This window comes from Chionomys nivalis, chromosome 1 (genome assembly GCF_950005125.1).
Source record: "Chionomys nivalis chromosome 1, mChiNiv1.1, whole genome shotgun sequence".
In the NCBI taxonomy this organism is placed as follows: domain Eukaryota; kingdom Metazoa; phylum Chordata; class Mammalia; order Rodentia; family Cricetidae; genus Chionomys; species Chionomys nivalis.
The window spans coordinates 146,020,927-146,033,875 of NC_080086.1; the positions used below are offsets into that span (position 1 = coordinate 146,020,927).

The 12,949-nt window shown below is 45.0% G+C and overlaps 1 protein-coding gene across 1 annotated transcript in view; it reads left to right on the plus strand.

Annotated features, from left to right (window-relative positions):
* Positions 1 to 3,511: 3,511 nt before the first annotated feature.
* Positions 3,512 to 12,949, plus strand: part of Spmip4 (sperm microtubule inner protein 4) — a 33,583-nt gene continuing 24,145 nt past the window's right edge. The window contains exons 1-3 of the mRNA XM_057784693.1: positions 3,512 to 3,568; positions 4,310 to 4,467; positions 12,018 to 12,194. Of these exons, the coding sequence (XP_057640676.1) occupies positions 4,334 to 4,467; positions 12,018 to 12,194 (311 nt within the window). The 5' untranslated portion in view covers positions 3,512 to 3,568; positions 4,310 to 4,333. The remainder of the gene's footprint in view (positions 3,569 to 4,309; positions 4,468 to 12,017; positions 12,195 to 12,949) is intronic.

A 12,949-nucleotide genomic window follows, 5' to 3' on the forward strand; every position in this document is an offset into this window, starting at 1 on the left:
ACAAATCCCTCAGTCTGGGAGTAGGGGATCAGATCATCACCCTTGCCATTTTATTCCCCAATAGAAAGCAAAGTGCTGTGCCATGCCATGCTGTGCCGTGTTGCATTGTGCCATGCTGTGCTGTGTTGTGCCATGCTGTATTGTGCTGTGCTGTTCCGTGCCGTGCTGTGCTGTGCTGTGTTGTGCCGTTCTGTGCCGTGCCATGTTGTGCTATGCCGTGCCGTGTTGTGCTGTGCCATGCCGTGCTGTGTTGTGCTGTGCTGTGTTGTGCTGTGCTGTGACATGCTGTGTTGTGCTGTGACATGCTGTGCTGTGCTGTGTTGTGCCGTGCTGTGTTGTGCTGTGCTGTGACATGCTGTGTTGTACTATGCCATGCTGTGCTGTGCTGTGCCGTGCTGTGCTCTGTCGTGCTGTGCTGTGCTTTTACAGCTTCTAGTTTATGGCCCTAATCAGTATCTGACTCTCCCATGCTTACTGTCACATGTGTGATGTTGAGCTAAGTCACATGACGTAGATTGCCCAGCTACCCTGACAGGTTATAGAAGTCACTGTCACATATGTGATGTTGAACTAAGTCACATGATGTAAAAGGTCCAGTTACTCTGACAGGTTATAGAAGCGGGGTATCTTTCTTGTTGAGGATTTCTCTGGAGACTGCTCTGGCCTGGGCCTGTGCATCCACATCTACTCAGTCATCTTCTGGATGGTGGTTTTCTTGCCTCCTGGCTTTTGTTCCCTCTCAATGAGGTTTCCCTTCAGGTTTTAAAGAGAGGCTTCAGTCCATCCGTTTTAAACGCTGCTATAGTCTTTCGAATGCTCTCCCAGTTCAAGGCTGCAGCATGACCTCAAGACCCTTTCTCCTAATGAACCTTCTCTTTCATTCTTGGAAGGGAATTATATGCCAGCTTCTTTTCATGAACCGACTTGCATTATTTCCCCTTTTGAAATTATATTTTACATACATTCAACCTAGAGTTGCCACAACTTCTCTAGTAGAACCACCGTCCACAGGCATGGACCAACGATGAATCTTCATCAGATATACCTCACTCATCTATCAGGTCCAATTTCTTCCTAGGAACACTCAAGCCATGACTAAATGGGACCAAAGCCCAACACAGAGAAACTGAATATGGAAAGTACTAGAAGGCTGGTGTTATGATGTAAATGTACAATGGCCCCCAACAGGCTCTGTTTCTGAGTGTTTGATCCTCAGCTGGTGGCACTGTTTGGGGACATGGGCCTCACTGGCAAATGCAGACCACCCAGGGCAGGCCTTGCAGGTTAGTATACTCAGGCCTGCTTTGGGTCCTGTTCTCTGCTTGCTGATCCACCTGGGGTGTGATGAGCGGCCTCTGGCTCTTTCCACCTCAGACAGCATCTCCAGCCACTGTCTTTCCTGGTGGGAGCTGCCCTCTGAAACCCCGGCAGGCATTTAGTCAAGAGCAATGGAAAAGAGTAATCCAGACGGGGACATGGAATGAGCTGGGCAGACAAGGAGTTAAGTGGGAGGTCTTACGCAGAGGATCTGCAAAATGCTAAAAGACCAGGATAGAGTTCCATCAGAAAGGCGAAACCGATGGGAGACTGTCAAAGCCACCTTTCCCTCACCCACCACCCCATCTCCAGCAGGGTCTAGTCTTCCAGGTTGGGGTGGGGAGGGAGGCATACTACTGTGCTCTTGCTGAGAAGAGACATCACAACAAAGGCGGTTTAAGAAGCAAGCATCTAACTGGGGGTTTGCTTACAGTTCCAGAGGAATCCATTCTTGCCTCATTTTCAGTCCCCACTGCCAAAATGTCACCTTTCTGCCTTCAGTTTCTTTCAGGTTGTTTGTCAAAGGCCCAAACTCAGAAACCTAAGTCTGGTTGGTATCTTTATTCTGACCTCCCCTTTCTCTTTCTTGGACGGGGTCTTAATGTAGGCCAGGTCAGCCTCAAAGTCACTGTAGCTGACCTTGAACCTCCTGAGACTGGTGGTCCAGCTTCTAAGTGTTGGGATTACAGGTGTGCACACCACCACTCCAGTTTGTTTTGTTTTCTGTTTTGTGTTTTTTTAGTTCCTGTCAAAGTTGCAGCCAGAACTGAGGAAATGCAGGAGGAACCGGGCCTTTGAGACAGGCAGATAAACTGTCTCCACATTCCACCATCCCATTCAGCCCATGGTCAGGAAAATAGAAGAGGCTCAGGGCTTAACTCGTAGAATCCCACGGATCCCACCTTAGAGCTCGACAGTGCTGGATATAAAAATAGATTCAAACACAGTGAAAACAAAGTCGTTTTTAATACTCAGTTCTGCAGAAAGCAATGGCGGTGTTGAGAAAACCCAAACACGGCTGGCGTACAGATTTGAAGCAAGACGATAAATGGTTTTTAAATTCCCCTGATGTCGAGAAACTTCCCCCTCTCTTCCATCGACCAGAACTTGCTCCCCACCCTGTTGATTTAGGGACAAGAACCCTATCCATAATTTGAGCCTTGAGCCTGTCTGCCCCGTTCTCTGATGGAGTGCACAGCGGGCTCCCAGGAGCTCTGCAACTCTTCAGAGCTGTGAGATGGGGTGGGTGAGCCGCCATAGGAGAAGGGGCACCTAGCGCCTCGGGCTTCTAGGTAACTCTGAGGAACTTAGAGCACAGCTCACACCGCAAGTGGACTATAACAGTGTTCCTCACCCCGAGACCTCCCAGCTCTCCTCCTTAGGGCCAGAGCTTCTGCTCAGCTCCGACTGAGAAAGCACACCCGGAGCTCTAGGACAATTGTAGACCACAGTGCAGGAAGGAAAGGAGGATTGGCAGGCAGACGCCACCAGAGGGCGCCTGGAATCTGTCTGAGGCCTGGGGGCGGGGCTAATATAAAGCCTGGGGCGGGGAGGGGAGAGGCGGGGCCTTGGAAGCAGAGGAGCGGAGGGGGAGGGGCTGAAGGAGGCCAGGCCCAGGGAAGATGGAGAGACAGGCGTGTAGGAGGAGCCTACGATGGAGGGGCGAGGCTGAAGCCTGTAAAAGGCGGCGCAGCCCTAAGCAAAGAGGGAGAGGCTGGGAGCGGAGCCTGAGGCCGGGGAGGGGTCTGAGACTGGGGCGGAGCCTGAGGCCGGGGCGGGGTCTGAGGCTGGGGGCGGAGCCTGAGGTTGAAGGCGCTAAGACCCCAGGGCCGGGGGTGGGACCAGGGCGGAAAAGCCCGCTGTCCCACCTTCCCCTTTGCCGCCAAGCCCTCTCCCCTCACTTCCGGCCCCCGCTTCCGATCGTAGTGGCCCGGGACCTCCTGAGGGGCGGCCTAACATCCCAAGGGAGCTTCCCGCCGCTCCTCGGCCCGCGCTCCGGGCCCGCCGCCGGGCGCCCCACCCTCAGGATGTGTTACCTAAGTGCGCGGTCACCGTCGCCGTCACAGGCAGCCTCTATCCCGCCCCCGGCCAGCCCCCGTCCCTCCGGCCTTCTTCCCCCGCACCTGCCAGCACGCTCCCGGGGCCCGCAGGTGCGGAAGACCGCGAAATTCCACGCCCCGCGGACACCCGCCAGCTCTTGTGACAAGAAGGGGAGGCGCGGTCGGGCGGAGCTCCCGGGCAGATGTGTCAGGTGCGTGCGACCTCTGGTGGCACTGAGCCGGCTCTTCCGTCCTCCCACGGGGCAGGCTTCGCTCCAGCGCTGTGGGGAACCCAGTGTCCTCCACTGGGGCCACCTGGCTTAACTGTGGACGGAAGAGTCCTTGTCTAGAATCCGCAACGCCTTTAGAGCAGTGGTTCTCAACCTTCCTAATTCCGCGACCCTTTACTACAGCTCCTCATGTTGTGATGACACCCCCACCATAACATTATTTTCGTTGCTGCTGTTAAGAGTCATAAATATCTGGGTTTTGAGGGTCTTAGGCGACCCCTGTGAAACACAGGTTGAGAACTGCCGTTTCAGAGGAAGGCTCCTGACCTGTTAATAAGTCAGTCTCCCTGCGTCTTAGAAAGACTACCACGGTAGAAAGTCAGCTGATTGTTCTTGAATAGTGTTAAATTTGAGTCAAGAAGTGGATTGTAGGGGACTTGATCGTTACAGGTTCTCCATGTGTTCATTTCCACTTTTCGGGTTTGCTTCAGTTGAAGTTATTTCCACGAAGTTTACTTTTATTACAGAAGTTGCTGAAGCAGGTTTGACTCTGTCAAACAGGTTTGACAGAGTCCACAGACCCTCGCAGGCAGAAAGCAAGCCACTGATTTTTGTGCATCGATGTTTCCTTTCCTATCTAAGGCAAAGTCATTGTAATGATAACTAAGACAGTTTCCAAAACCAAATGCACCCTCATCTTCCATTTATCTGTTTACTCTCCAGACTGCCTAAATTTATGCGAGAAGCATGGAGGTAGCTCACGGCAGGGGCTACTGCTGCAGGGATCTTGAAGGAGCTGACATCCTGTCAGACACCTTTTACTCTAACCAGCTGCACACTCCGCTGGAAATAACTACTCGCCCAACCGCTTCAGAAGACAGGTAAAACAAAAATCAGGAATGCAAAAGAAAGATTTCATTCCATTAGTGACTTTATAACACACAAGCACTTCAGCTCTCCCATTCATCATATGGAAAAGAAAAGAAAACAAGACTAAACTTTGCATGGTTAATCAGTTAAAACTGGAGCATATTGCTGTATCCTATTTTTAAAAAAACAGACGCTGGGCGGCAGTAGCGCACACCTTTAATCACAGCACACGGGAGGAAGTGGCAGGTAGATCTCTGTGAGTTCAAGGCCAGCCTGGTGTACAATGTGGGTTCCAGAGCAAGTACCAAAACTACAGAGAAACCCTGTCTTAAAAAAAAAAAAAAAAACATCAAAATTCTCATCCTAGAAGTGTGTGTGTGCGTGCACATGCAGTAATTGAACTAAGACCTTATGCCTGCTAGGCAAACTGTACCACTAAACTACACCTCCAGCTCTGTTCCAAAATTCTAGAATGGTCCCTTTTTCACTTGGAGATCAATCTGTTTATTGTGGTATCCACTAGTAGTGTATTTACCAACACCTTCGGCCCAGAAAGACTCCGGACTCTGTCGCCAACAACGGTTGTTGTGTAAGCCCTGCACTGGATGCTGGGCTGTAACTCTGTCGCTGCTCATGATAGCCATGATCAGTGAGCCTTGTGTCCTTGCACCTCTATACGGTATAGGCAGATACTGTGCCGGAATCTCTGGCCTGGCTTTCTTCTGCTTGGCTTACTGGAATCGTTTCGAGAGGAAGAATAAGTTTGTTTTAATTACCTTGTGTAGCTGTGCTCTCGCTTTGTGCATTTCTAATTTCCCTTGGCCAAATCCCTAGAAATTCTTTCTAAGAAGAGACTAGGTGATGGCTCAGCTGGTAATGAGCCTGAAGATGTGAGTTTGATCCTCAGCACTTACATAAAAAAGCCATGTGCAGCGGTGAGAACCTGTTAGCCCAGTGCAGGGGAGGCAGAGACAGGATCCCCGGGATCCCTGGGGCTTGAGAACCAGTGTGTCAAGTAAAATCAGGAAGCACCAGGTTCAGTGAGAAACTCTGTCTCAAAAGTAAAGTGGAGAGTGACTGAGGAAGGCAGTTAATGTCACTTTCTGGCCTCATACATTTGTACAGAAACACATACACAAGCTTTTTTTAAAAAAAATAAAAATACTCTTAGGAAATTAGACAGGAAAACACATTCCCTCAGTTTAAACACTTCAAAAAATGGTTCTGGGAAGCTAGTTCAGCAGTTAAGAGTACTTGCTGCTCTTCCAGAGGATCTAAGTTTGGTTCTAGGAACCCAGGTTTGGCTCTCATGGCCTACATTAGGCAGCTCACAACCACCAGTGTTGACTGAGGTTTCTGTCCCACCTGGTCCCGTAGCCGTTCAGTCCTAAAGAAATACACAGAGGTCTACATTAATTATAAACTGGTTGGCCTATTAGCTCGGGCTTCTTATTAACTCTTTCTTACATCATATATTAACATAATGTACATAATACATTCTTGTTTGTGTTAGCTGCATGGCTTAGTACCTTTTTTAGAAAGACAGTCACATCTTGCTTCTTCTGTGGCTGGATGACAACTGCAGACTGTGTCTTTCTCTTCCCAGGTTTGTCCTGTTCTCCTTGCCCTGCCTATACTTCCTGCCTGGCTACTGGCCAATCAGCGTTTATTTAAAATACAAATGACAGGATAAAAGACCATTGTCCCACAGCACACCAGTAACTCCAGTTCTGAAGATCCAACACCGTCTTCTGGCCTAGAAGGGCACCTGCACACAAGTGGCATAAACACACACTCATAAAGCAATAGTCAAAAGAAAACCTTCCAAAGTGTTACATCACTACAGAGGCAGTCCATTCCAATTCTGACTGCCCCTGGTTGTCAGATCATTTTCTTTGAGAAGTTTTTAAGAACACTTTTTCTTCCTTGTAACTTCTACCTACTGATTCCCATTCTTTCGTCTGGAAATGTGTATAGTAACAAGTGATTATCCCTAGGCCAGGAGCACTTCGCCATTTTAAAGTTTCTCCAGTCTCCCTAAGGGTCTCTTTCTCAGCCCCAACCCTGGTTCTTCCAGACTGTGCTCTTACTTTAGGTTCTTGTCATCTTGATCAGACTTCATGGGTCTATTTCTATTTATTTATTTTTTATTTTATTTTATTTTATTTTTTAGTTTTTTGAGATAGGGTTTCTCTGTATCCTGGAACTAACTCTTGTAGCCCAGGCTGGCCTCGAACTCACAGAGATCCGCCTGCCTCTGCCTCCCGAGTGCTGGGATTAAAGGCGTGCGCCACCACCGCCCAGCTCTATTTCAATTTATAAATGTGTTCTTTGCAAAAGATAAAGGTGGGCTGGAGAGATGGCTCAGGGTTAAGAGTATTTGCAGCTCACAGAAGATCCAGATTTGGTTGCTAGTTCACAGCCTTCTTGTAACTCCAGCTGCTTGGAGTCTGATGACCTCTTCTGATCTCTTCAAGCACCAGGCATACATGTGGTATGCATACATGCAGGAAAATATACTCTTATTTATAATATGTAAGTAACATGATCAGTGTTTTCTAAATTTGAGAAAATTAAGTGCCCATACGGTCAGTTATCCATAAAATATGAGAGGCCATTTAAGCACTGTCTGAGAACAACCATCCCTGGCTTCTGTAGTCTCCAGACAGAAAGCCAGGATGACCATGTGTTCTTACAGCCCTTCCTGTTAATGCCTTCATAAGAAACCCCAAGCAGCTTAGAAAAGATTCTCTTCCCTTCACTGTTCTGAGGTGCTCTGACAGTGTCACCAGACAAGAGCAGCATCTTTACTCTGTCATACCTGAGACTTGCTTCCAGACAAGTTCTGGGTCAGTGGCTCTCAAGCCAAACCCAAAACAAAACAATAGGAAGCAAAAAGCCCCTGCCTTCCAGGAGATCACTCTTCCTGATGATAAAGATACATCCTGTCCTTGGCATATATTAGCTTTCAGAAGCTTAGTTTTTTAAGCATAGAGATAGGCACACCCTTGCCAAGTGTGACAGATTTTGAGTTCATGTGGCAACTATAATCATAATATACAATTACTTCCTTACACTAGCCTACTTCGTTCTTCTCGTAGTGGGCAAGGCAGTCAGACAGTACATTAAAATCACCTAAGTGTAATCATCAGCTTATCCCTGTAATTTAAGCCTTTGGGAGGCTAAGACAGAAGAACTATTGAACTAAGACTATTGCTGTGAATTTAAGGACATCCTGGGCTATATAGTTAGTTCCAGGCCAACGTGGGCTACTAAGTAAGACCCTGTCTCAAAAAAAAAATCACCTGAGAAGCTTCATAAAAATATACATTTCCAGGCTTAACCTATACATATTCTGGCACACTAAGTTGGAGGGGTGTCAGAAGAACCTGGGGAAGACTGGGTTCGCAGAAAGCACTATAAACAGTAAGAGAACCAGAAATAGGGTTCTGGCTTACCCAGTGATCAAAGAACAAGCTAATCTTTATATCTGTGCCTCACTTTATTCACTTGTGTGGTCCAGAGCATTATAGTAGCACTGTTTTATAACAACCTCATTTGTTCTCCTTATAAAATGTTAACTAACTTAATAGACACTGTGTTATTTTGTATTTACTCCATTGTAAGTTCAGAGACTAGGAATAGTTCAGTGGCAGATTTCTTGCTAGCATGTATGAGGCTCTAGGTTCAATTTCCAGTGCACATGCGTACACAAACACATGCACACACACACACACACTAAATAAATGTACTTGTGACTGAGACAGCATCTAGAATCACTAGCCCTATCTCCTCTTCCCAGTCAGCTGATTACTTGTTCTGTAACTCATCAGTTAAAGAAATATATCAATTAAAGAATCATTTTGAGAATTGATTAGGATTTCAATATAGGTTCACGTTTTACTTCTAGGTTCATTGCTGTTTGATTCTTGAAACACACACACACACCGAAAGAGAGAGAGAGAGAGAGAGAGAGAGAGAGAGAGAGAGAGAGAGAGAGAGAGAGAGAGAGAGACTAGTTCTCTGCCAGCTTAAAAAAATTAAGATTTGTGTGAGCTGTCTTGTAACCGTGTCTTCCAATCATTACTAGTCAAATTGAGCCCTCTAATTTGGGGATTGATACTCAAGATTCTTCACAGTGACTTTAATAGGTTTTGGTCCATCCATAACCCTCCCTAAAACAAAGTAAACAACTTCATGATTATTCTCTTTGTTAAGGAGAGGTGTTTTATTTGAAATAATTATTTCATCCTAAAACCTTAGCTTACATTTCAACAGTTCCTTCTATACAGTGTTATGAATACTAATACCACAGGATGAGGGTTGAGTAGACTTGAGTATTTAAAATAAAAAGGAACATGCTGGGGGTGGTGGTTCCCAGCTGTTAACCCTAGCACTCAGTAGACTAAGGCAGTTGAACTGCCATGAGTTCCTTGCCAGCTGTGCCAGAGAGAAAGACTGCAAGGGGTTGAAAGGGTAAAGGGTGATTTAGGCATTACCTCTTATTTTATATATTTTTTTTCAATTTTGCAACTTCACTGGGTGCTAGTACACATGATTGATTAACATTTTTTGGCTCATCTTCTGAAACAATGTATTTTACTAGGGCCAGATATTGAGAAATTGACTCATTTATGATTTAAATGTAACTTTACAAACTTAAAAATTAAAGCTTAGCTTTTCATTAATCACGTGTTTAATATTTTTCACTTGTCATGTCCCCTAAACCATATGCGTTTGTTGTGGGGGCTGCGGGCTGTGTTCCTGCTGCCCCAGCTCCTGGTCATCTGGCTAGCTTATGCCCCAAAATAACAACACACAAACTGTATTCTTTTAAACACTGCTTGGCCCATTATATCTAGCCTCTTCTCGGCTAACTCTCGCACCTGGACTAGCCCATTTCTAATAATGAGTGTAGCACCCCAAGGTGCGCTTACCGGGAAGATTCTAGCCTACGTCCATCCTGGGTCGGAGCTTCATCGCATCTGCCCCAGAGAGGAGAGCTATCGAGTCTGAGCTCACTTCCTCTTCCTCCCAGCATTCTGTTCTGTTTACTCCACCCACCTATGTTCTAACCTATGAGGGCCAAGCAGTTTCTTTATTTTTTAACCAATGACCTTCCTCCATCATGCATTGATCATAGTCAGAGCTGGGAGAAGAGGAAAGATCTGGAAGCTGATTGCCAGGACCCCACAGCAATAGTCACCAAGCTTTCCTAAATTGGTTTGTGTAGAGCTTAGGGCATGTTGTCTGCAACAAACCAGACAAAATATTTTGTTCTTTACAGTTTCATCATAAGTACTTTGTTCTACTGTTGAGGGTGAAGGCAGCCACAGAATAGTCATACATAAATGAAAGGCAGTATTCCAGTCAAATACTAGTTGCATAACGGTTAGTAGGTCCATAATTTAGTTGTTTATCTAGCAATTTTATATGATATTCAGTTCCATCTGTAAGACAGTCCTGTGTTAATTGTACTTAGCAGTTACTATTGGGGAGGGGTCCTCTAAGGTATGTACTGTGCTGAAAGAAGTACCCAGCAACTGGTGCCTCTCTGAGCTCTGCTTCCATGACTCTGACTGCCTCCCTTATACTCACAGGAGAGTCCACAGGACTGAGGAGCCCAGAGAAGACGGTTCTGCTCTCCTCTCATACTTTCCTTCTCACCATGACCCTCTTCCACTATGCCCGCAAATTCCTGACCCCTAGACCAGCTCTAAATAGAGAAACGCAAAACCATTTTTATGGTCCATGCAATCAACTAAGTTCTACTCAGGTCTTCACAAATCTCCCAAATTTATCCAAATATTCTTAGTATGGCATAGTGCTTTTAAGCCTCTGACTTGAGACTTAGGCTGTTTCTGTTCATCAACACATTGACCCACACAGAGAACTCAGTTTCTCAGTTCCCCCAGTCATTCCTCAGTTCCCTCCAGAGGACCATTGTTGCACAGCATTTGCCAACCTAGGGATCCCACTGAACTGTTGGGAAGCAAGTAATGCTTGACAGTACTAGAACCGTCCCTTCGCAATGCTCCAAGTCTCTCAGCAGGTGATGCCGGCCTTGACAGTACTACCACTGTCCCTTCACAAGGTTCCAAGTCTCTCAGCAGACAGTGCCAGGAACATCCAAATGCAAAGGAGCAAGTTTGACCCTTACCTTATACCATACATAAAATTTACTCATATGACTCAGAGACAGGTGTAAAAGCGAGTCCTAAAACTACAAAACTCATGGAGGGACAGCAGGAGTGAGTCTTTGGTTTTGGAGTTGCTGCATATTTATGTGTACATCCTAATTATCAACAAAAGTAAAAATAAACTGAACTTCATCAAAATTAGAAACTTTGGCCGGGCGGTGGTGGCACACGCCTTTAATCCCAGCACTCGGGAGGCAGAGGTAGGTGGATCTCTGTGAGTCGAGGCCAACCTAGTCTGCAAGAGCTAGTTCCAGGACAGGCTTCAAAGCTACAGAGAAACCCTGTCAAAAAAAATTTTAGAAACTTTGATATTTCAAAAGATACTCTCAAGTGAGTGAAAAGGAAGTGTACAGGACAAACAGGAGGGCATATTTGCTTAGTTCGGCCAGTAAAAGACTTCTTCCTGGAACTTAAAAAGAACTTGTAACTAAGCAATAAAATTTAAAAACACAAAATCAAATAGACATTTTCCAAAGAAGAAATAGAAACAGAAAGTACTATTGTCATTAAGAGAATACAAAACAAAATTACAGTGACATACTCCTTTACTTTCATTAAAATGGCTATAATTCTTTTTCAAACACACATGACAAATGCTAAGCCCTTATACCAATCTTCCAGGAGTGTCTAATGAATCATCTGCTATAGAATAGCCCAGCAGTTTCCCAAGAAATTAAATTCAAATTCACATAAGATCCAGCTATATAATACATTCTTTGGTAGTGTTCTCTAGAAAATTAAATCAAGTACTCAAAAATACTAATATTTAGTACAACAATATTAATAAGAGTCAAATATCTTACCAACTGATGAATGGTTGAGCAAAATGGAATATCCATTGGTAGACTGTTATGCAGCCATTAGAGGAATGAAGTCCTGGTTCATGCTATATTAAGCATCAACTTTGAAAGCATTATGTTTTGAATGATAGAAGCCAACACAAGACTACATAGTATATGGTTCTGTTTATATGAAGTGTCTGAAACAGACAAGTCTATAAAGAAAGTAGGTTCTTGGGGTGGAATAAAGGTGGGTTCCTTAGTATAGCACAGCCAAAGAACACAGGGCTTCTTCTCAAGGTCATGAAAATATAAAATTGACTCTGGTGGCTGCTGTACACACTTGTGAGTCAACTAAAACTGTTGAATTCTATGGTATGTGAATTTCATCTCAAGCTTTTTTTTTTTAACAAAATAAATACATTTGTGAGAAGGGCTAACCGCCAACCTCATTCCTTTAACAGTCAGACTGTATCATAATCTTAGAATTCTATATTCTGAAAACATGACCTAGACTGCTAATGATGTGAAAGGGATTTAAGATACAGTCAAGCAGTGTCAGAGGTCTGTCATTTCTCACAGGTATCAGGAGCTGCGGGAATCATGGCCACAGTGCAGGCTTCCATGGGGTGCTGAAAGGGAATATGGTGGCATTATCCCAGTTGCTCTTCCTGAAGAACACAGGCCAAAATGCGAGCCTCCCAGTGTCATGGGCAAAGGACATCAGCATTATGGATTTGGAGGAGAGATCTGGCCAAAGTAAGTGACCTTTCCAGCATTCATATTCACAAAAGGTCTGCATTAACCATTTCTCGTTTTCCTTGTTAGTTCTTAACATATCTGCTTCTGGACTTCTTTTACTTCTTATGAATACACAGACAGAAAAACTAATTCTGAGCTTCCCAGTTGTGAAGTCAGTGGTAAGTCTGTAGTTTTATTTTATGTTGCTGCCATTTGAGATATTAAAGTATTCTGATTAGAAATTTTGATTAATTCCTCACTTATCTAAAACCAAATGAAGGCTGGAGCAGTGTCTCAGAAGCTAAGAGCACTGGCTATTCTTCCAGAGGACCTGCTTTCGCTTCTCATACCCACGTGGCAGCTCACAATCATCTGTAACTACAGTCCTGGGAGATCTGACATTCTCTTCTGGACTACACAGATATTATACATGCATAATGCACAGATATACATGCAAGCACATACAACTATATACATAAAATAAAAATGAGAACTAAATGTGATGAAAGGCAGAAGGAGGAGATTAAGTTAAAAATGTTTCAGTTGCCGGGCGGTGGTGGCACACGCCTTTAATCCCAGCACTCGGGAGGCAGAGGCAGGCGGATCTCTATGAGTTTGAGTCCAGCCTGGTCTACAAGAGCTAGTTCCAGGACGGGAACCAAAAGCTATGGAGAAACCCTGTCTCGAAAATCAAAAAATAAAAAAAAATAAAAAAATAAAATAAAAATGTTTTTGTTGGGTCTGGAGAGATGGCTCAGTGGTTAAGAGCTTTG